At 43.4% G+C, this 22,307-nt stretch overlaps 1 protein-coding gene across 12 annotated transcripts in view; it reads right to left on the reverse strand.

Annotated features, from left to right (window-relative positions):
* The window catches only part of LOC125751473 (uncharacterized), a 63,841-nt gene that overhangs the window by 33,426 nt on the left and 8,108 nt on the right, over positions 1–22,307 (reverse strand). For 3 of the 12 annotated variants that reach the window (XR_007400621.1, XR_007400623.1, XM_049030328.1), the window contains exon 1: positions 3,494–3,622. The exons of 6 other annotated variants lie outside the window; for them this stretch is intronic. Coding sequence is in view for 3 of the 6 variants with exons in the window: in XM_049030328.1 (XP_048886285.1) it covers positions 3,494–3,605 (112 nt within the window). In the remaining 3 variants the exon portion in view is untranslated. Of the gene's footprint in view, positions 1–3,493; positions 3,623–9,151; positions 10,319–18,490; positions 18,603–22,307 lie in introns of those variants that run through there. 3 more of the 12 variants (XR_007400624.1, XM_049030333.1, XM_049030332.1) reach the window with 3 other exon arrangements.

Consider the following 22,307-nt stretch of genomic DNA (forward strand, 5'->3'; position numbering starts at 1 on the left):
AAAGCAAACACTGTTTTCAGATCATGCATCTCAAGTCAGTTGGTTAAAGGTACACTACTGAACAGTCATAGCACTCTACAGCAAAAAATGAAAACAGTACCAGTCAAAACTGTTGTTGACATGTAAATGAGAAACCGCAAGACTATAATAATAAAAAAAAATTATGGTCGTCTACCAAAAATATTTGTATACAGTTATGACTGATAATTACAGTTTTTCCCAATTGTTTATACACATTTTCTGAAAGCATGCCCCGTATTGTCATAACTCTACACACAAATCAAAAAACACACACACAATGGGCAGAACCCTTCAATTCTCTTGCAAAATGAAACTTTACGTTCATAACAATGTAATTTATTCTCAAAATGGTATTTTGTTTTCAAATGACACACAAACCATCATATGAAGACATTTATAAGAACCAGTTGATTACTGAAGTGCTTAATGTAAAACACTATGACCACTTCTTCATTCATCATAGTGACTTACTGTAAGCCTTTTTTTGAATTTATATTCCAAGAATTTACTGAATACAGTTACAGTAAAAAAAAAAAAAACAACTCCGCTGCATCCTCCCTTCTGTTTCGGTCTGGCCACAGCACCTCATCCACATCACAAGCAATGTTTGCCCTGGCCAAGCAGCGGGGGAAATATCACCTAGCATGGGGAATCCAGCCATCAAGAGACTTCAACTCTCTTTGCCCAGCCTCCCTCATTGTTAGACCATGGTTGATCACATGGTCAACCAAAGTGGCTTTGATCTCATGAGAGATTACTTTCTTTGGCCTTCCTTGTGCTCCCCGTCCTCCTCCTCTTACTCTCACTCCTCTGGCTCTGCCTCTGTTTCCAACGTTGGCATCCATTGCTCCAAAACAGAAGTGCTCACCTGTTGGCCTTTTATAAAGCTCTGATTTCTAAATTACAATTATGTGATGAGTTAGTATGCAAAGTAGGGCAACTGACTTTACAATTTTGAATGACAGTGTGTTCCTTGTGAAAACAAGAGATTTTCTTCATGGAAATTGTGCCAAATGCAGAGAATTGTGTGTAGTGTTTTGAAAAAAGTGTGTTTTAAAAATGCAATTTGAGTGTAAAGCAGGAATTGTGCTTGTACTTTAGCAGAATTGGTTCAGGGGGTTGGAGTCATTGTGTCTCAAGTACAAGTAATTGTGCGTAAACAACAAGAAAAACTGTAATATGTAACGTTTGCCATACATAGTACTCTAGAAAAGTTACTATAAAAAACTAATCCATAAAGTAACCAAACGAGAGGCATATTACAGTAAAATGTGCTACTGCCAAGCCAGAGTCACAGAAGAATATTCATTCTGCCTCATCACCATGTCTCAGTGCTGGGACTAGTGATGCTATCCCTTGTTGAGTGATGCAGAAAGAATCCTCTGTGTGACCCTTTTGTACCTTGACTTCAAAATGCAACTCCTATCCTTCTATGGCACGTATTCTATGTTCTAGTCACTCTTTGGCTTCTTCAAATGTTTAGAAATATGTGTGAACAGTTTTGAGTCAATGACTACTGTGTGTGGGCTGCGCTTAACCTCTGCGGCCTGTGTTTTCTATTTTGCATCAAAGTTCACCATAGCTCAAAATGTGTTTTGATGAATGAGAATGTGTTTTGAATTTTGCAAAAAGGATGACTGAGATCTGAAAATTGTGTCTAACTAGGTGAGCATGGTTTAAAGTTTCACCAAACAAGTGACTGATTCAATAAATGACTTTTGGCAATCGCCAGTTTTGTTCCCAAAATGATTTTCAATACTTCAGCAATTCAGAAAAACTGTTAAATATTTCACCTATCTAAAAAATATTTATCCCAAAGTGCTACAAATGCTTTTATTCAGCACAAACTCAGCACTAATAATCTGAGAACATTTAGAATATCATTTTTTTTTTTTTTTGTTAAAATCTACTTTAAACATACACTTTTCAAAAACCTATTTTCAGTGGTGCTGACAAATTGTAAAATATCACATTATAAATATTTCTAGCCTAGACTTGAGCTCCGAAGCTTACAGATATAGGGGATGGCTACACAAAGGTGAATGAGAGATTCAAAAAATTGTATGAGATTTGATTACTAAAGTGTTACAACTTTGAAGTGACTTTGGAGTCACCTTTGCATACTGTCAATGGCCCATCAGTCTGGACTGTCTGTCACTGCTCTTCACACCAATCAGTTTGGAAAGGCAGTGTGAATTTTACAGTTTTTTTTCCATTGCTAAGACAAAACTCTTCATGCAGTCACCACAATATTTACTTATGTGGGCTAAATTGTTAAGCATTTCACTTTGCTTTCATTCAAAATGCAATCAATGACTAAATGCTTCAATCTCACTCACATTACATTTTCAGGGGCCATTTTGCACATACCTACATATTGACACAAAAACTGCTAATAAGACAGTCGAAACTGAAATAAGTCATTTTGATAAATCACTTTCAAAACAGATTGTAAAAGCCACATAATCCATCCATCCATCCATTTTCCAAACCGCTTATCCAACTGGGTGACGGGGGGTCCAGAGCCTATCCCGGAAGCAATAGGCACGGGGCAGGAAACAACCCAGGATGGGGGGCCAGCCTATCGCAGAGCACACTCACACACCATTCACTCTCACATGCACACCTACGGGCAATTTGGCAACTCCAATTAGCCTCAGCATGTTTTTGGACTGTGGGGGGAAATCGGAGTACCCGGAGGAAACCCCACGACGACATGGGGAGAACATGCAAACTCCACACACATGTGACCCAGGCGGAGACTCGAACCCGGGTCCCAGAGGTGTACTTTAACTCCAACAAGTTATTCGGCAAAGCAATAAATCCTGCTTTGTGAAGTACCCCCGATCTCAACCCTATTGAAAATTTGTGGGTCCGTGCCAGGACTCCAACTAGTTTAAATGAACTAGAAATTCTGCAAAGAAGAGTGATCAAACATTCCGCTAGAATTATGCCAGAAGCTTGCTAATGGCTACCAAACGATTCTCGTTGATACTTGTACTTGTGTATCAACTTGTGACCACAATTAAAATGTGTTTTTGTAAAGAAAGCGCCATCTCAATGTAACACCCTGCAAGTGAATAAATGGGCGTATTTAGACGAGAATTTAGGCACAGCCGAAGGAAGGGGGTTACTCACGTTGGCTGGCTTTTGGCAATGTGGGGGACATATTCACCTGTTACCTTAGCATTTGATGTTTGTTCAAACACGTCTCAGCCACAGATTTTACTGATTTCGTTATACAGTACAGTAGACATGCCGAAAAGAGCCCCGTATTTTTTACTGCTTCATGGTAACAAATCGCTGTTGGGCTAAAGGTGAACCATTTTATTATTTAGTATCCTAAGACATTTAGTTCCGAGTTAGGATAAGATAGTTATCACAGACTGCAAGATTCAAGACCAGTCAACCCTATTCTGACTTTCATTCTTCGAGTACTGAGATATTATGGGCATCATTTTGCCGTCCTTACCATGGCTGACTGAACCGGGGATGTCTTCCGGAGCAATCCGGACACTGACGGCCCCATTTGGCAGGAACGAGTCAATTCTCTGGAGGTAGACAGTCGCGTTCAAGGCAGACATCTTTCGCGTCGTATATCTTGCTGGGAAACTGAAAATCTGAGCTGCTTTGAATGTTCAAATCAAAACTCTAAATGAAATTCAAATTGTTATGATGCGGTTGCTAAGATACGGTGGCCGATTAGTGCCAGCACGCTGCAAAGTCTTCAAACACTTCAATCAAATGACAAGACACACGATATATATTGACAAAAGCGCGGAAAGATAATAGAAGCAGCGTAAATTTAGAAGACACCTTTAAAAACATAAAAGCGCTGCAGATTCGCTTACAACACAGTTGCTAAGTTTCCAGGTGACAAAACGGACCAATTGTGGCTGGGCCGTATATCGAATGTTTACGGAATATCGATTTATTATCAACACAAGATGTAGAATGACACACTACAGTTCGTGTCTGTTTAATTGATTGATTGAGATATATATATATATATATAAATTTATTAAAGTATTTGAATAGAATTCCTTCCTGGTAGCAAGTAACGCGAGAGCTGCGGTCGTGACGTTTCACAGACTCCCAGAATTCATAGCGATAATTAAGCGACCCATTCAATCAGTGGGGGATTTGATGCAGGGGAATGACGAGGGGACGTTTTTATCTCACTCGTGGTTTTCATTTACAACTAAATATTTAGCCACTTGGAAATTTTTCTGTATTGCTAATATTCCTAAGAATCTAGGGATATGTCGATACACTTATTGCCATGTTGTGTTTTGTCCTAAAGGTACAGATTCTAATTAATAGTTTACATGCAAAGGTTCCCGCGGTGGTTTATTTTCTGCTCTGTCTGACCCCCGGACCGTTAGACAGCAGTGCTGTAATTCATCTTCAGCCATTTCACTCTTCCACTGTAGCAACGTAAACTGAAGAATTATGAACAATGATGGCGGCACATTCGCAGCTGCTCCGAGCTCTCCAATGTTCCTCTGACAGTGTTTTACTGGTTTCTTTGCTTCCAGTACCAGCATTTTTTTTTCTTTCCTGTTGTTGTATATTTCTTTTATTTCATATTGTCTTTTACTTGTACTTTTATCCTTAACATGGCGTCGACAGGCTTGCTCCAAAGACATCTTATTGTATTTGCACAGTGACGGTAACGCTATCTTATCTTGCGAGGATATCGCACTGAACACCGCAGCAATTTCCTGATGTTGTAAACCTGCTCAACATTTGGCAATAAAGTCCATTCTGATTCTGAGAGGAAGTAGCATAAGGCTGTACTGCTAACGTTAGCATTAGCAAACCTTGCAGTGTTGGTAGTAAGGCGTTACTATAACCCCACTACTTTTGTCTATAAGGAGTAATGTAACTAATTGCCATTAAAAAACACGGAAGGTGCTGAAATTTAAATGCACTCTTTACCTTTGTCTTGCGTGAAAATATTAATGGATAAAGGCAGCATGTTCCCTTAATTTCCCGTTTATGATGTAACGCCACCCGACCTCACCATGGCGCAATGAATGGGTGGTATTGTAGGTACGCTGATAGATACAATTAGACGGTTGTATTGTCTGGCACTGTCATAGCTGCAACACTGAAATAATATAACTAGCCAGAGAGCACACATGCATTGGCACTATGTCTCCGCGATGCTTGAAAACCCATCAGCAAACATCTGTGTTGCAGAAACATCGCCACCGACCATTTGCACCCACCACACGTCGAAACTCCTGGCAGACACATGGTCCAATCCCACCCGTATTAAAAGTACATTTATATGCGGTAATTGATGAGTAGTAATTTCCAGTAACCTGCACAACACTGCTGACTAGTGACGTTGCCGCCGTTGGCTGAATCCGCAGTAGTTATGGTGCTATGATGTTAGATTTTTACAGGGACTGTGATAAATGCAGACCCCTCTATTATGGTTGCGTTAAAAAAAAGCAAACATTTGTACTCAGATTTCATGGCGGTGTGCTTTTTATACCTTGACAAGTTTTCCTGAGATCAGATTTTAAAAATTGCAAAATATAGCAGCATATTGAATTATATTCTCTATCTTGAAACGTAGCGTGTCGCCAGACTCTCCGATACACAGCTCTATGGTCCATACAGAGGAGATGAAGAACATGAGTTCGCTAAGTCACGAAGTTATCTTTTGTCACGTGACTACGTTTACGTGCCTTGATGCAATTAAGATGTTTTCATGTGATTTTAATAATGCAATTACAGAGCTAGCCATGTAAACGCATTAATTGGGGAACTCATTTATAAATGCTTCATTCATAACATTTGTTACATTTCTAAGGAGATTTTGGGATTTATAAAGAAAAACGTATGCTGGAAAAAAATGCGTACATTCTGCAAACGAGGCTGACGGGGATGCTGTTTCGACAGAATCCTGTAGAGGGCACTGTGTACGCTAAATTGAAGGCTCCAGGAATGTTTTCGGCGTTTCATCTTACTAAGAAAATAATAATAATTCAAATGTTTTTTGTCACACGGCCATTGGCTCTGAAATTAAACTGTCCTTTTTAGATAAAATTGTTTAAATTTGCAAACTGAATTGTATGCTGTGTTTGAATGTTCAGACATTATTATGAGGTATTTCATTGCATATTTTTCAAGTTAATACCCTCTGAAATTGGTACTCTGTCACTAAGGCATACTGTACAAACAATGCATTTTCTGCCCAGGGTAAATGGACTGCATTTATATAACGCGTTTCTATTCGTACAAGTACTCAAAGCACTTTACATTTTATGCCACACACACACTCCGGTGGCGAAGGCTTCCATGCAAGGTGCCAACCTACACACTAGAAGCAATTTGGGGTTTAGGGTCTTGCTCAAGGCCCCATTTTGATGGGGACAGGAGGAACCAGGGCTTGAACCTGCAACCTTCTGGTTGTCAAACGATAGCACTACCACCATCTTCCCCAGGGTGAAGGCTTGTTATGCACCGTTTCCCTAATGGGGATAGTCCTCGCAGCAATAAAAAACATTTTGAAAATACAATATATTGTATGAAAAATTACAAATTTAAGTCCAAAACTGTTCTACTTGACGGTAAGTTTCACCAGATTTACAGTAACAAAAAAAAACCCCATAAATGAACACAAAATTCACACATAAAAAAATCTACAAATGAAAGAAATGTAAATATATCACTCCAGTGATAATCCCTCCTCCAATACTTCAGAACAAACCTTCCCCCACCCCTCCACAACTCCCCTTTTTAACTTATTTACCTTAAACAGAAGTGTGTATTAAAGGCATATAATTATCAGCAGACTATATAAAATGGTAAGAGTGCCCTCTGGCGGCTTGGGGGTGTGTTACGTCTGTGGATTCAGGAGGTGTTTTTCCTAAATCACAGATATATGAATTGCTTATTGATTGGGTTACTCTGTCACATCAATCACTGGTCATAAAAAGTACATCACTAAAGTACATGATGATACCTAGAAAAACAGTAACTATGGAATAAGATATTCCAGGAACAGGTTACAATAAAAAAAAAAAAAACAATTGTAAATAATTTATAGGTCTTACATGCAAAGCACATGGCCATAAAATAATGCCATAAACGTTTATAAACTAATTAACTGCAAGTACTAATCTATTATAGTCGCATGTTAAACAAGTGGCAAGCTGGTTCAGTAGGTTGTAGATTCTTGTGCAGTTTTTTTTCCGCCATTCAAAGATGCAGTTTGATGAACTGGTGTTTCTCAGTTGCCCATAGTGTGTGTTATGTGAAGGAGTGGCACCCTGTCCAGCATGTACCCCAGCCCTGTAGCCAGTGCTGTCTGTGATAGCACCCCCTATGACCCTGACCAGGAAAACCAGAAGGAATAGTGAGCGAATATATTAAACTAGACCAATACTGTTAATCTAAAAATGACAGCAGTATTTGAGCAATGCAGCCATTGAGCAATGGCTGCATACTTCAAATGACACAGAAAAGGGGAAATTGAAAACGTCGTTAACAGAGCAGGTTAGTGGTCAGATGACTTTGTTGAAATTAGTTGATGTAGTGTAAATGCAATATTTTGACTCTAAGAGTCAGTGGTCACTTTTGCATCTGATGTGACATTCATGCTATCAGAGTCTCATGCTCAGGTCCGATTGCTCAAATATGTTAGACTGAGGGAAATATTGTAAAACTTCATCAAGGAGTCAAGAACCCAACAGCAGTAATTCCATTAGCAGAGCCCAGAGTCATTACTCTCAAACAACGTCCTTCATTTTTCCATTCTACTACTCGTAACATAATGGCACAGCTTCAAGCACTGTCGTCTCAGACCATTGGGACCTGGTTTCGAGTCTCCACCAGGATTCCATGAGTGAGGACTTTGCATCTTCTCCCCGTGTCAAAGTCGGTCAGTTCTCTCTCATCAATCAAACCAGTGAAATAGACCACCACCATCGTCCCCATGCTGAAGAAAACTTCATTGTCCAGCCTCAACAAATACTGTCCTGCTGCACTCACACCCATCATTATGAAGTGCTTCAAGAGGCTCGTCATAAAGCACATCAAGACCCTGCTGCCCTAATTACTAGACCCCCTGCAATTCACATATCACCACGACTGTTCCATGGACAATGCCATAGCCACCACACTCCATTTGGCCCTTACCCACAAGACACTTGCGTTCAAATGCTGTTCATAGACTTCAGTTCAGCATTCAACACAATCATTCCGCAGCTGATTGAAGAACTGAGCCTCCTGGGCCTGAACGGCTCTCTTTCCAATTGGACCTTGGACTTTACTGAGAAACCTCAGTCAGTCTGGATCAGGAGCAACACTTCCAGCACCACCACACTGAGCACTGGAGCCCCCCAGGGCTGTGTGCTCAGTCCACTACTGTTCACTCTGATGACTCATGACTATGTGCCAATGCACAGTTCAAATCACATCATCAAGTTTGCTGATGACGCAGCTATGGTGGGTCTCATCAGTAAACACGATGAGGAAGCATACAAAGAGGAAATGCAATGACTATCGAACTGGTGCAGAGCCAACCACCTGTTTCTGAATGTAGACAAAACAAAAGAAATGGTTGTTGAACACGGAGTGACCACTCTCAGCTGCACATCAACGGGTCATGCGTAGAGATCATCGATAGAACCAAATACTTTGGTCTCCTTCTGGTGGAGAACCTTATGAGTTTAACCAATCATTATTTAAACTAATCAAATTTTGTGTGAAACTTCACAATGTTTTAAATAATCACACAGACACAAACCATACTCAAAATAATCCATATTTATTTAATACAAATAGAAGAATAAGAAAACTAAAAACTAAAATTATACAACTTTATATTAACCTCGTGCCCCCCCCCCATTTGGGGAATGAAGGGCAGGATAGGAACAGTACAGTCCCTGACAAACCTATCTTATCTTATCCTGTGTTATTGCATATTATATAATCTTATCTTAACTTACCCTATCTTAGTCTTATCTTATGTTATACAATCTTATCTTAAACTATTCTTAGTCTTATCCTATGTAATCTTGTCATACTATCTTAATTTAACCTTAACTTATCCTATCTTAGTCTTACGTTATTCTATACTATGTTACGTTATATACAATCTTATCTTAACCTATTCTTAGTCTTATCCTATGTAATCTTATGTCATACTATCTTAGTTTAACCTTAACTTATCCTATCTTAGGCTTATCTTATTCTATACTATCTTATCTTAAGCTATCCTTAGTCTTATCCTATGTAATCTTATATCATACAATCTTAGGATTAGTTAAGATAAGGTTAAACTACCTTAATCTTATCTTATCCTAAGTACTTGTGAGATCTCTCACCTAATTATTTACAGGTTCTATAAAAAACTATTTACATCACACAAGATAGCCCATCTCCACAGCCATCTCCAGGATCCCGGGGATGGCACTCAGCTGATCCAGCGCCTCATCATCAAATATCAGCTCAGCTTGGGCACCCTCATTATCACCATATGAGTAGTGATTCTCTGAATTTTGATTCTTCCCCTGCTTGCAGATGTAAACTGCATGTTGAAAATCATTCCAAAACTGATTACACCAGTAATGAGCAAGGCACTTGGCATCATAGGTCATTTTAGAATAGTTGCATAGATAAAAGTTATGCATCTTATTGAATCTTTCCATTTTCTCAAAAACAACAGAAGGGGAAATAAGTAGGGGTGTCGGACCCGTAACCAGCTCAGATGAGGGGGCTGCAGCTTGCGCTGGAACCTGATACAGAGGGGTGGGATGAACTGTGGCTGGAGGTGAAGATGGGTGTGGAGATGGGCTTACAGGTGAGACTACACATGGTGACGGAGGAGGAGAGTCTGTAAAAAAAGATGGGGATGGAGAGGAGGCAAAAGAGGATGGGACTGGTGATGGAAATAAGAAGGAAGTGGAGGAGAAGGCTGGTGAGCAGGGCTCAGGCTCTGACATTGATGGAGTGCGACACAGGATGGTAGCAACCTCGTCGTCACTCTGGGTGAGATCCACACACGGGATCTTGTCACCCACCTGGATTGAATCAAAGGGGTTACTGAAGGTTAGCAGGTTCTGCAAATTTTTTGTAAATGGCCCCTTCTGTTTTTTACACTTCTTTCTACGGCCTGACCGGCCTCCCGCCGTATTTCTACGGCGTCTTCTGCCCTGCTGAGCCCTGCTGGTCGCCAACGGGATGGGAGCAGATCCAGATATGGTTTGGGAGCTGAGTGCCGGTGGCCCAGTGCGGCATTTCTTCTGACGGCCTCCACTGCTGGTACTGGTTCGTCCTTTTGGATTATAAAGATAGGGGACACACATTTAATTAAAGTGAATCCTTATGTCACTCTACAAGAAAAGTACATCACATACATCACAGATATCGCACTTGGCAGTCAGTATTGCACATTGAGAGAAATTCTGCCATCTTATCGGATATAGGAAATACATGCTTGGGAGACTTATGCGCTGGTCTTGAATTGGGCTGCCTGCATTTCAGCAGGGGAACTTGACCTATAAAAACACACCATGTAGTGCACAGATTCCCTGATATGCAGAACAACAGCGAAAAACAACACTGGAAAGGTTCATGTGCACCAAATTTACAGATGTAGCCGCTTGAATTTTCCCGTTTCCATGATGGGGCCTTGGCTGGTCCATGACAGGTCCCTGCTGGGTCTTGGGTGGGACCTTGACTATAATGAGATCCCCCATGATGATGTAATGAACAAGGGGGCCGGCATGATCCGCCCCTTACCTCTCTGTGTTTAAAGTACTTGCAATGATTTATCCATCCACCAGGGAGAGCAGTGATTATGAAATCAGAAATGACTTACCTGAAATCAGGTATTGTAACTTCACTGCAAAAAATTTAAATCTAAGAAAAAGTATAATTTTCTTATATTTAGACAAAATTCTAATTCATTAATAAACTGACTACACTGCAATAAATGGCCTGTGAAATTTAAGAAATTGTTTCTGTTGTGAGGCAAAGATGGCGTATAACTAGCAAAATGTGTTTTAGTCAGTTTATTGATGAAAGAATTTTGTATTTTACTTCACCTTTTGGAGATGAGGCGGACCCAAGATGTGTGCAATACAATAAATACAGGCCTAAACAAAGTAATAAAGTTGATTGTGGAGAATAAAGGTGGACAGAGTGGAAAATGAAAAATAAAAAAACACATGGTTCTGTACTGTGCTCGAATAAAATAGACACATTCCTTAGTGTGTTCTGTCTGGCTAACAATCTGAAAAGCTGCTGATGGCTGCACATTCACAGGGGGGGGGGGGCAGTCACAATGATGTGTGAATGTGTCATTAACTTCTCTGCTTGGCCACAATGAAAAGCAATATGTTTGCAGGGGATCAAGGTGAGGTTGTTTTCTTAACCTAAGAACACCGAACCAACGGTCAAGCATGTTGGTGGTAGTATCATGCTGTTTTTCTGACAGTACTGTACATCAGTACATTGCACAAAGAGGATGGAATAATGAAGCAGCACTAGATAGATAGATTGGGATTTTTTGTCATAGTACCAGATATGGAGTCTGAGGCCTCTCACCCACTTTCAAAGTAGTCTGACAGGCCTTGACATTTTACTGTTTTTCTGAATTGCTAAAACACATGTCCTAAAATCTCATCTCCTTTAATCAAACCACTAAGCACAAACTCTAAAATTCAAGCTAAACTCACAAAACCTTACACTTGTCTTGCAAAATCAAACAATCTTCTCAAAACTATATTATCTTTGCTCAAAAGCAAACACTGTTTTCAGATCATGCATCTCAAGTCAGTTGGTTAAAGGTACACTACTGAACAGTCATAGCACTCTACAGCAAAAAATGAAAACAGTACCAGTCAAAACTGTTGTTGACATGTAAATGAGAAACCGCAAGACTATAATAATAAAAAAAAATTATGGTCGTCTACCAAAAATATTTGTATACAGTTATGACTGATAATTACAGTTTTTCCCAATTGTTTATACACATTTTCTGAAAGCATGCCCCGTATTGTCATAACTCTACACACAAATCAAAAAACACACACACAATGGGCAGAACCCTTCAATTCTCTTGCAAAATGAAACTTTACGTTCATAACAATGTAATTTATTCTCAAAATGGTATTTTGTTTTCAAATGACACACAAACCATCATATGAAGACATTTATAAGAACCAGTTGATTACTGAAGTGCTTAATGTAAAACACTATGACCACTTCTTCATTCATCATAGTGACTTACTGTAAGCCTTTTTTTGAATTTATATTCCAAGAATTTACTGAATACAGTTACAGTAAAAAAAAAAAAAAACAACTCCGCTGCATCCTCCCTTCTGTTTCGGTCTGGCCACAGCACCTCATCCACATCACAAGCAATGTTTGCCCTGGCCAAGCAGCGGGGGAAATATCACCTAGCATGGGGAATCCAGCCATCAAGAGACTTCAACTCTCTTTGCCCAGCCTCCCTCATTGTTAGACCATGGTTGATCACATGGTCAACCAAAGTGGCTTTGATCTCATGAGAGATTACTTTCTTTGGCCTTCCTCGTGCTCCCCGTCCTCCTCCTCTTACTCTCACTCCTCTGGCTCTGCCTCTGTTTCCAACGTTGGCATCCATTGCTCCAAAACAGAAGAGCTCACCTGTTGGCCTTTTATAAAGCTCTGATTTCTAAATTACAATTATGTGATGAGTTAGTATGCAAAGTAGGGCAACTGACTTTACAATTTTGAATGACAGTGTGTTCCTTGTGAAAACAAGAGATTTTCTTCATGGAAATTGTGCCAAATGCAGAGAATTGTGTGTAGTGTTTTGAAAAAAGTGTGTTTTAAAAATGCAATTTGAGTGTAAAGCAGGAATTGTGCTTGTAGTTTAGCAGAATTGGTTCAGGGGGTTGGAGTCATTGTGTCTCAAGTACAAGTAATTGTGCGTAAACAACAAGAAAAACTGTAATATGTAACGTTTGCCATACATAGTACTCTAGAAAAGTTACTATAAAAAACTAATCCATAAAGTAACCAAACGAGAGGCATATTACAGTAAAATGTGCTACTGCCAAGCCAGAGTCACAGAAGAATATTCATTCTGCCTCATCACCATGTCTCAGTGCTGGGACTAGTGATGCTATCCCTTGTTGAGTGATGCAGAAAGAATCCTCTGTGTGACCCTTTTGTACCTTGACTTCAAAATGCAACTCCTATCCTTCTATGGCACGTATTCTATGTTCTAGTCACTCTTTGGCTTCTTCAAATGTTTAGAAATATGTGTGAACAGTTTTGAGTCAATGACTACTGTGTGTGGGCTGCGCTTAACCTCTGCGGCCTGTGTTTTCTATTTTGCATCAAAGTTCACCATAGCTCAAAATGTGTTTTGATGAATGAGAATGTGTTTTGAATTTTGCAAAAAGGATGACTGAGATCTGAAAATTGTGTCTAACTAGGTGAGCATGGTTTAAAGTTTCACCAAACAAGTGACTGATTCAATAAATGACTTTTGGCAATCGGCAGTTTTGTTCCCAAAATGATTTTCAATACTTCAGCAATTCAGAAAAACTGTTAAATATTTCACCTATCTAAAAAATATTTATCCCAAAGTGCTACAAATGCTTTTATTCAGCACAAACTCAGCACTAATAATCTGAGAACATTTAGAATGTCATTTTTTTTTTGTTAAAATCTACTTTAAACATACTGTCATGCCCGGCTCGTCCGCTCCTCCTGTGTGCCACGCCCCCTAATTACCCACGTGTGATTTCCTGATCCTGCCCAGTCGTGTCTTGTTTCCTGCTGCCTTGTTCCATGTATTTAAGTTCCTGTTTTGTACTAACCGGTTGTCTGTCATTAATGTCAGTCGATGTTAGTTCGTGTGGATGTTTGCTAGTCCCTGTCCGATGTTCCCTAGTCCCCGTTACTCCAATAAAACCCCGTTATTCCCCGTACCTGGTTTCCCTTGCCTGTTTCCCGCACGATCGCCGTCTCCAGTATTTCCGGATCGTGACAGAATGACGGACCCAAAGAAGAAGCAGAGAGAAAGGAAGAGGCTCCCTCAAGAGCCGATCTCTCTCGGCGCCTGCTCGCTCTCCAGGCTTTGGCTTCCGGCGGAGGACGAGAGGGAGGTACCTGCCCTACCTCCAGCCCGGGGGCCGACCACACGCGTCCCCGATCCTGCGTGGAAGTACTGGCTCTCAAGTGAGGACGAGGACGAGGAGCCCTTCCACTACCCGGAGCCAGAAGCTTTTTTTCCACCGTCCGTTTTTACGGACATCGCGCCGCCTCCCGCAACCGCCAGGCGCCTGCGAGGGAGACGGAGGAGAACGGCGATCGCCCGTACGGAGGACCTCCCTCCGTCATTGCCGGCGGACCCCGCTCCCGTGCGGCCGCCATTGCCGGCGGACACCGCTCCCGTGCGGCCTCCATTGCCGGCGGACACCGCTCCCGTGCGGCCGCCATTGCCGGCGGACCCCGTTCCCGTGCGGCCGCCGCCGCCTGCGCAGCCGTCTTCGCTGCCGCCGCCACCCAGGATCTTCGCTGACAGGTACTTCACCCTCCAAGGACTGTATTGGAGGGTGATGGGAGAACCGGCCCCACAGGGCCCTCCGGAGGGGGAAAAGCTCGCGGTGCAACTAGGGCAGGATTTCGCCTCTTTCACTCCAGAATCCCCGTATTCAGATCTGGAGAGGATGGCTGAAGACCTCCGGAGGCTGATCAAGCTCCGGAGAGCTCCGGAAGCGCCCCCTCCGCCTGCAGCTCCAGGGCAGGCGCCCCCACTGCAGCAGCCTGCAGCTCCAGGGCAGGCGCCCCCACTGCCTCCAGTTCCTGACAGTGCTCCAGTTCCTGCAGAGGCACCCCCTCTGCAGCCGCCTGCTGCAGCTCCCGGGCAGGCGCCCCCACTGCAGCCACCTGCTGCAGCTCCAGGGCAGGTGCCCCCACTGCAGCCACCTGCAGCTCCAGGGCAGGCGCCCCCTCTGCAGCCGCCAGCTGCAGCTCCCGGGCCGGCGCCCCCACTGCAGCCACCTCCAGTTCCTGACCGCGCTCCAGTTCCTGACCGCGCTCCAGTTCCTGACCGCGCTCCAGTTCCTGACCGCGCTCCAGTTCCTGACCGCGCTCCAGTTCCTGACCGCGCTCCAGTTCCTGACCGCGCTCCAGTTCCTGACCGCGCTCCAGTTCCTGACCGCGCTCCAGTTCCCGGGCAGGCGCCCCCCCCCGCGGCCTGACCGTGTTCCTGTCCCGGCGCCCCGGCGGCATGCAGCAGCTCCAGAGGCGCCCCCTCCGCCTGCAGCAGCTCCAGAGGCGCCCCCTCCGCCTGCAGCAGCTCCAGAGGCGCCCCCTCCGCCTGCAGCAGCTCCAGAGGCGCCCCCTCCGCCTGCAGCAGCTCCAGAGGCGCCCCCTCCGCCTGCAGCAGCTCCAGAGGCGCCCCCTCCGCCTGCAGCAGCTCCAGAGGCGCCCCCTCCGCCTGCAGCAGCTCCAGAGGCGCCCCCTCCGCCTGCAGCAGCTCCAGAGGCGCCCCCCTCCGCCTGCAGCAGCTCCAGAGGCGTCCCCTCCGCCTGCAGCAGCTCCAGTCCCTGTCCTAGTCCCCGAGGTGGTCCTGGACAACTCCATCTTGGCTCCTCCCTCTTCGGAGGTGGAGGAGCTGGAATGGGACCCCTCGGGGACAGAACTAGTAACCCCTTGTCCCTCGCCCCGGCGAGATCGACCCCGAACTAGGGTCGGCTTGTCTGTGTCCCGCAGGGGAAGGGGACACAGACGCAGGGCTGGGGTCCCGCCCGCCCTGCCCCCTGGCTCGCCCTCCCTCGCCTGCGCTGGGGCTCGGTGGGCGCCTGCGGGTCCTGGCCCTCCGGGTCGGCTGTCGCCTGCAGGTCCCTCTCCGGTGCCTCGTCGCCCTGCCTCGCTCCCCTCTCTGGGTCCTGGTCGGTCGCCTGGGGGTTCCCCGACGGCGGCTCCTCGGTCGCCTGCGGGGCCCTTACCTCCGGCCCTTTCCCGGACGTCGCCGCCTGCTGCGGCTCCCCCCTCCTCCGGGCCTTCGCCCTGGCCCCTTCCTACTCCCTCGTCCCCTTCCCCGGTGCTCCCTCCTGCTCCCTCCCTGGCCCCTCCGCGGGTCCCTCGCCCTGTCTCCTCGGCCCCTCCGGGGTCCCCTCCGGCTCCGGCCTCCCGGCCGCCTGCGGTCCCTCCGGCTGCCTCCCGTCGCCCGCTGGGGCTCCCACGGGCTCCCCTTTGTTCCCCCGCCTTCTCTCCCTTCTCTCCTGCCCTGGTCCCTCCTTTGTTTGCTCCTCCTCCTGTCTTTCCTCCTTTCTCCGTTCCTCGTTCCTTTGTTCCTCCCGTCTCTGTTCCTTGTGCCCCGGTGTACCCGCCTTGCACTCCTGGCCCCTTTGTTCCGCCCGTTCCCTCTGTGTCTCCCTTCCTGGTTTGCCTGTCTGCCTTCCCGACCCTCTGTCAGGTTTTGTCTTTTGTCTTGTCCCTCGCTCTGTTTTGTGCCTCGGTCCTGTTCCCTGTCCTGCGTTAATTCTGTTCTTGTTTTCCAGGTCCTGTCCTGCCTCGTCCCGTCCGTCGCCCCCTTCCTTGGCGCGCCCGGTGTAGCGCGCCTTTGGGGGGGGGTTCTGTCATGCCCGGCTCGTCCGCTCCTCCTGTGTGCCACGCCCCCTAATTACCCACGTGTGATTTCCTGATCCTGCCCAGTCGTGTCTTGTTTCCTGCTGCCTTGTTCCATGTATTTAAGTTCCTGTTTTGTACTAACCGGTTGTCTGTCATTAATGTCAGTCGATGTTAGTTCGTGTGGATGTTTGCTAGTCCCTGTCCGATGTTCCCTAGTCCCCGTTACTCCAATAAAACCCCGTTATTCCCCGTACCTGGTTTCCCTTGCCTGTTTCCCGCACGATCGCCGTCTCCAGTATTTCCGGATCGTGACACATACACTTTTCAAAAACCTATTTTCAGTGGTGCTGACAAATTGTAAAATATCACATTATAAATATTTCTAGCCTAGACTTGAGCTCCGAAGCTTACAGATATAGGGGATGGCTACACAAAGGTGAATGAGAGATTCAAAAAATTGTATGAGATTTGATTACTAAAGTGTTACAACTTTGAAGTGACTTTGGAGTCACCTTTGCATACTGTCAATGGCCCATCAGTCTGGACTGTCTGTCACTGCTCTTCACACCAATCAGTTTGGAAAGGCAGTGTGAATTTTACAGTTTTTTTTCCATTGCTAAGACAAAACTCTTCATGCAGTCACCACAATATTTACTTATGTGGGCTAAATTGTTAAGCATTTCACTTTGCTTTCATTCAAAATGCAATCAATGACTAAATGCTTCAATCTCACTCACATTACATTTTCAGGGGCCATTTTGCACATACCTACATATTGACACAAAAACTGCTAATAAGACAGTCGAAACTGAAATAAGTCATTTTGATAAATCACTTTCAAAACAGATTGTAAAAGCCACATAATCCATCCATCCATCCATTTTCCAAACCGCTTATCCAACTGGGTGACGGGGGGTCCAGAGCCTATCCCGGAAGCAATAGGCACGGGGCAGGAAACAACCCAGGATGGGGGGCCAGCCTATCGCAGAGCACACTCACACACCATTCACTCTGACATGCACACCTACGGGCAATTTGGCAACTCCAATTAGCCTCAGCATGTTTTTGGACTGTGGGGGGAAATCGGAGTACCCGGAGGAAACCCCACGACGACATGGGGAGAACATGCAAACTCCACACACATGTGACCCAGGCGGAGACTCGAACCCGGGTCCCAGAGGTGTACTTTAACTCCAACAAGTTATTCGGCAAAGCAATAAATCCTGCTTTGTGAAGTACCCCCGATCTCAACCCTATTGAAAATTTGTGGGTCCGTGCCAGGACCCCAACTAGTTTAAATGAACTAGAAATTCTGCAAAGAAGAGTGATCAAACATTCCGCTAGAATTATGCCAGAAGCTTGCTAATGGCTACCAAACGATTCTCGTTGATACTTGTACTTGTGTATCAACTTGTGACCACAATTAAAATGTGTTTTTGTAAAGAAAGCGCCATCTCAATGTAACACCCTGCAAGTGAATAAATGGGCGTATTTAGACGAGAATTTAGGCACAGCCCAAGGAAGGGGGTTACTCACGTTGGCTGGCTTTTGGCAATGTGGGGGACATATTCACCTGTTACCTTAGCATTTGATGTTTGTTCAAACACGTCTCAGCCACAGATTTTACTGATTTCGTTATACAGTACAGTAGACATGCCGAAAAGAGCCCCGTATTTTTTACTGCTTCATGGTAACAAATCGCTGTTGGGCTAAAGGTGAACCATTTTATTATTTAGTATCCTAAGACATTTAGTTCCGAGTTAGGATAAGATAGTTATCACAGACTGCAAGATTCAAGACCAGTCAACCCTATTCTGACTTTCATTCTTCGAGTACTGAGATATTATGGGCATCATTTTGCCGTCCTTACCATGGCTGACTGAACCGGGGATGTCTTCCGGAGCAATCCGGACACTGACGGCCCCATTTGGCAGGAACGAGTCAATTCTCTGGAGGTAGACAGTCGCGTTCAAGGCAGACATCTTTCGCGTCGTATATCTTGCTGGGAAACTGAAAATCTGAGCTGCTTTGAATGTTCAAATCAAAACTCTAAATGAAATTCAAATTGTTATGATGCGGTTGCTAAGATACGGTGGCCGATTAGTGCCAGCACGCTGCAAAGTCTTCAAACACTTCAATCAAATGACAAGACACACGATATATATTGACAAAAGCGCGGAAAGATAATAGAAGCAGCGTAAATTTAGAAGACACCTTTAAAAACATAAAAGCGCTGCAGATTCGCTTACAACACAGTTGCTAAGTTTCCAGGTGACAAAACGGACCAATTGTGGCTGGGCCGTATATCGAATGTTTACGGAATATCGATTTATTATCAACACAAGATGTAGAATCACACACTACAGTTCGTGTCTGTTTAATTAATTGATTGATTGATATATATATATATATATATATATATATATATATATATATATATATATAAATTTATTAAAGTATTTGAATAGAATTCCTTCCTGGTAGCAAGTAACGCGAGAGCTGCGGTCGTGACGTTTCACAGACTCCCAGAATTCATAGCGATAATTAAGCGACCCATTCAATCAGTGGGGGATTTGATGCAGGGGAATGACGAGGGGACGTTTTTATCTCACTCGTGGTTTTCATTTACAACTAAATATTTAGCCACTTGGAAATTTTTCTGTATTGCTAATATTCCTAAGAATCTAGGGATATGTCGATACACTTATTGCCATGTTGTGTTTTGTCCTAAAGGTACAGATTCGAATTAATAGTTTACATGCAAAGGTTCCCGCGGTGGTTTATTTTCTGCTCTGTCTGACCCCCGGACCGTTAGACAGCAGTGCTGTAATTCATCTTCAGCCATTTCACTCTTCCACTGTAGCAACGTAAACTGAAGAATTATGAACAATGATGGCGGCACATTCGCAGCTGCTCCGAGCTCTCCAATGTTCCTCTGACAGTGTTTTACTGGTTTCTTTGCTTCCAGTACCAGCATTTTTTTTTCTTTCCTGTTGTTGTATATTTCTTTTATTTCATATTGTCTTTTACTTGTACTTTTATCCTTAACATGGCGTCGACAGGCTTGCTCCAAAGACATCTTATTGTATTTGCACAGTGACGGTAACGCTATCTTATCTTGCGAGGATATCGCACTGAACACCGCAGCAATTTCCTGATGTTGTAAACCTGCTCAACATTTGGCAATAAAGTCCATTCTGATTCTGAGAGGAAGTAGCATAAGGCTGTACTGCTAACGTTAGCATTAGCAAACCTTGCAGTGTTGGTAGTAAGGCGTTACTATAACCCCACTACTTTTGTCTATAAGGAGTAATGTAACTAATTGCCATTAAAAAACACGGAAGGTGCTGAAATTTAAATGCACTCTTTACCTTTGTCTTGCGTGAAAATATTAATGGATAAAGGCAGCATGTTCCCTTAATTTCCCGTTTATGATGTAACGCCACCCGACCTCACCATGGCGCAATGAATGGGTGGTATTGTAGGTACGCTGATAGATACAATTAGACGGTTGTATTGTCTGGCACTGTCATAGCTGCAACACTGAAATAATATAACTAGCCAGAGAGCACACATGCATTGGCACTATGTCTCCGCGATGCTTGAAAACCCATCAGCAAACATCTGTGTTGCAGAAACATCGCCACCGACCATTTGCACCCACCACACGTCGAAACTCCTGGCAGACACATGGTCCAATCCCACCCGTATTAAAAGTACATTTATATGCGGTAATTGATGAGTAGTAATTTCCAGTAACCTGCACAACACTGCTGACTAGTGACGTTGCCGCCGTTGGCTGAATCCGCAGTAGTTATGGTGCTATGATGTTAGATTTTTACAGGGACTGTGATAAATGCAGACCCCTCTATTATGGTTGCGTTAAAAAAAAGCAAACATTTGTACTCAGATTTCATGGCGGTGTGCTTTTTATACCTTGACAAGTTTTCCTGAGATCAGATTTTAAAAATTGCAAAATATAGCAGCATATTGAATTATATTCTCTATCTTGAAACGTAGCGTGTCGCCAGACTCTCCGATACACAGCTCTATGGTCCATACAGAGGAGATGAAGAACATGAGTTCGCTAAGTCACGAAGTTATCTTTTGTCACGTGACTACGTTTACGTGCCTTGATGCAATTAAGATGTTTTCATGTGATTTTAATAATGCAATTACAGAGCTAGCCATGTAAACGCATTAATTGGGGAACTCATTTATAAATGCTTCATTCATAACATTTGTTACATTTCTAAGGAGATTTTGGGATTTATAAAGAAAAACGTATGCTGGAAAAAAATGCGTACATTCTGCAAACGAGGCTGACGGGGATGCTGTTTCGACAGAATCCTGTAGAGGGCACTGTGTACGCTAAATTGAAGGCTCCAGGAATGTTTTCGGCGTTTCATCTTACTAAGAAAATAATAATAATTCAAATGTTTTTTGTCACACGGCCATTGGCTCTGAAATTAAACTGTCCTTTTTAGATAAAATTGTTTAAATTTGCAAACTGAATTGTATGCTGTGTTTGAATGTTCAGACATTATTATGAGGTATTTCATTGCATATTTTTCAAGTTAATACCCTCTGAAATTGGTACTCTGTCACTAAGGCATACTGTACAAACAATGCATTTTCTGCCCAGGGTAAATGGACTGCATTTATATAACGCGTTTCTATTCGTACAAGTACTCAAAGCACTTTACATTTTATGCCACACACACACTCCGGTGGCGAAGGCTTCCATGCAAGGTGCCAACCTACACACTAGAAGCAATTTGGGGTTTAGGGTCTTGCTCAAGGCCCCATTTTGATGGGGACAGGAGGAACCAGGGCTTGAACCTGCAACCTTCTGGTTGTCAAACGATAGCACTACCACCATCTTCCCCAGGGTGAAGGCTTGTTATGCACCGTTTCCCTAATGGGGATAGTCCTCGCAGCAATAAAAAACATTTTGAAAATACAATATATTGTATGAAAAATTACAAATTTAAGTCCAAAACTGTTCTACTTGACGGTAAGTTTCACCAGATTTACAGTAACAAAAAAAACCCCATAAATGAACACAAAATTCACACATAAAAAAATCTACAAATGAAAGAAATGTAAATATATCACTCCAGTGATAATCCCTCCTCCAATACTTCAGAACAAACCTTCCCCCACCCCTCCACAACTCCCCTTTTTAACTTATTTACCTTAAACAGAAGTGTGTATTAAAGGCATATAATTATCAGCAGACTATATAAAATGGTAAGAGTGCCCTCTGGCGGCTTGGGGGTGTGTTACGTCTGTGGATTCAGGAGGTGTTTTTCCTAAATCACAGATATATGAATTGCTTATTGATTGGGTTACTCTGTCACATCAATCACTGGTCATAAAAAGTACATCACTAAAGTACATGATGATACCTAGAAAAACAGTAACTATGGAATAAGATATTCCAGGAACAGGTTACAATAAAAAAAAAAAAAACAATTGTAAATAATTTATAGGTCTTACATGCAAAGCACATGGCCATAAAATAATGCCATAAACGTTTATAAACTAATTAACTGCAAGTACTAATCTATTATAGTCGCATGTTAAACAAGTGGCAAGCTGGTTCAGTAGGTTGTAGATTCTTGTGCAGTTTTTTTTCCGCCATTCAAAGATGCAGTTTGATGAACTGGTGTTTCTCAGTTGCC

Source organism: Brienomyrus brachyistius, chromosome 11 (assembly GCF_023856365.1).
Source record: "Brienomyrus brachyistius isolate T26 chromosome 11, BBRACH_0.4, whole genome shotgun sequence".
NCBI classification, from domain to species: Eukaryota; Metazoa; Chordata; class Actinopteri; order Osteoglossiformes; family Mormyridae; genus Brienomyrus; species Brienomyrus brachyistius.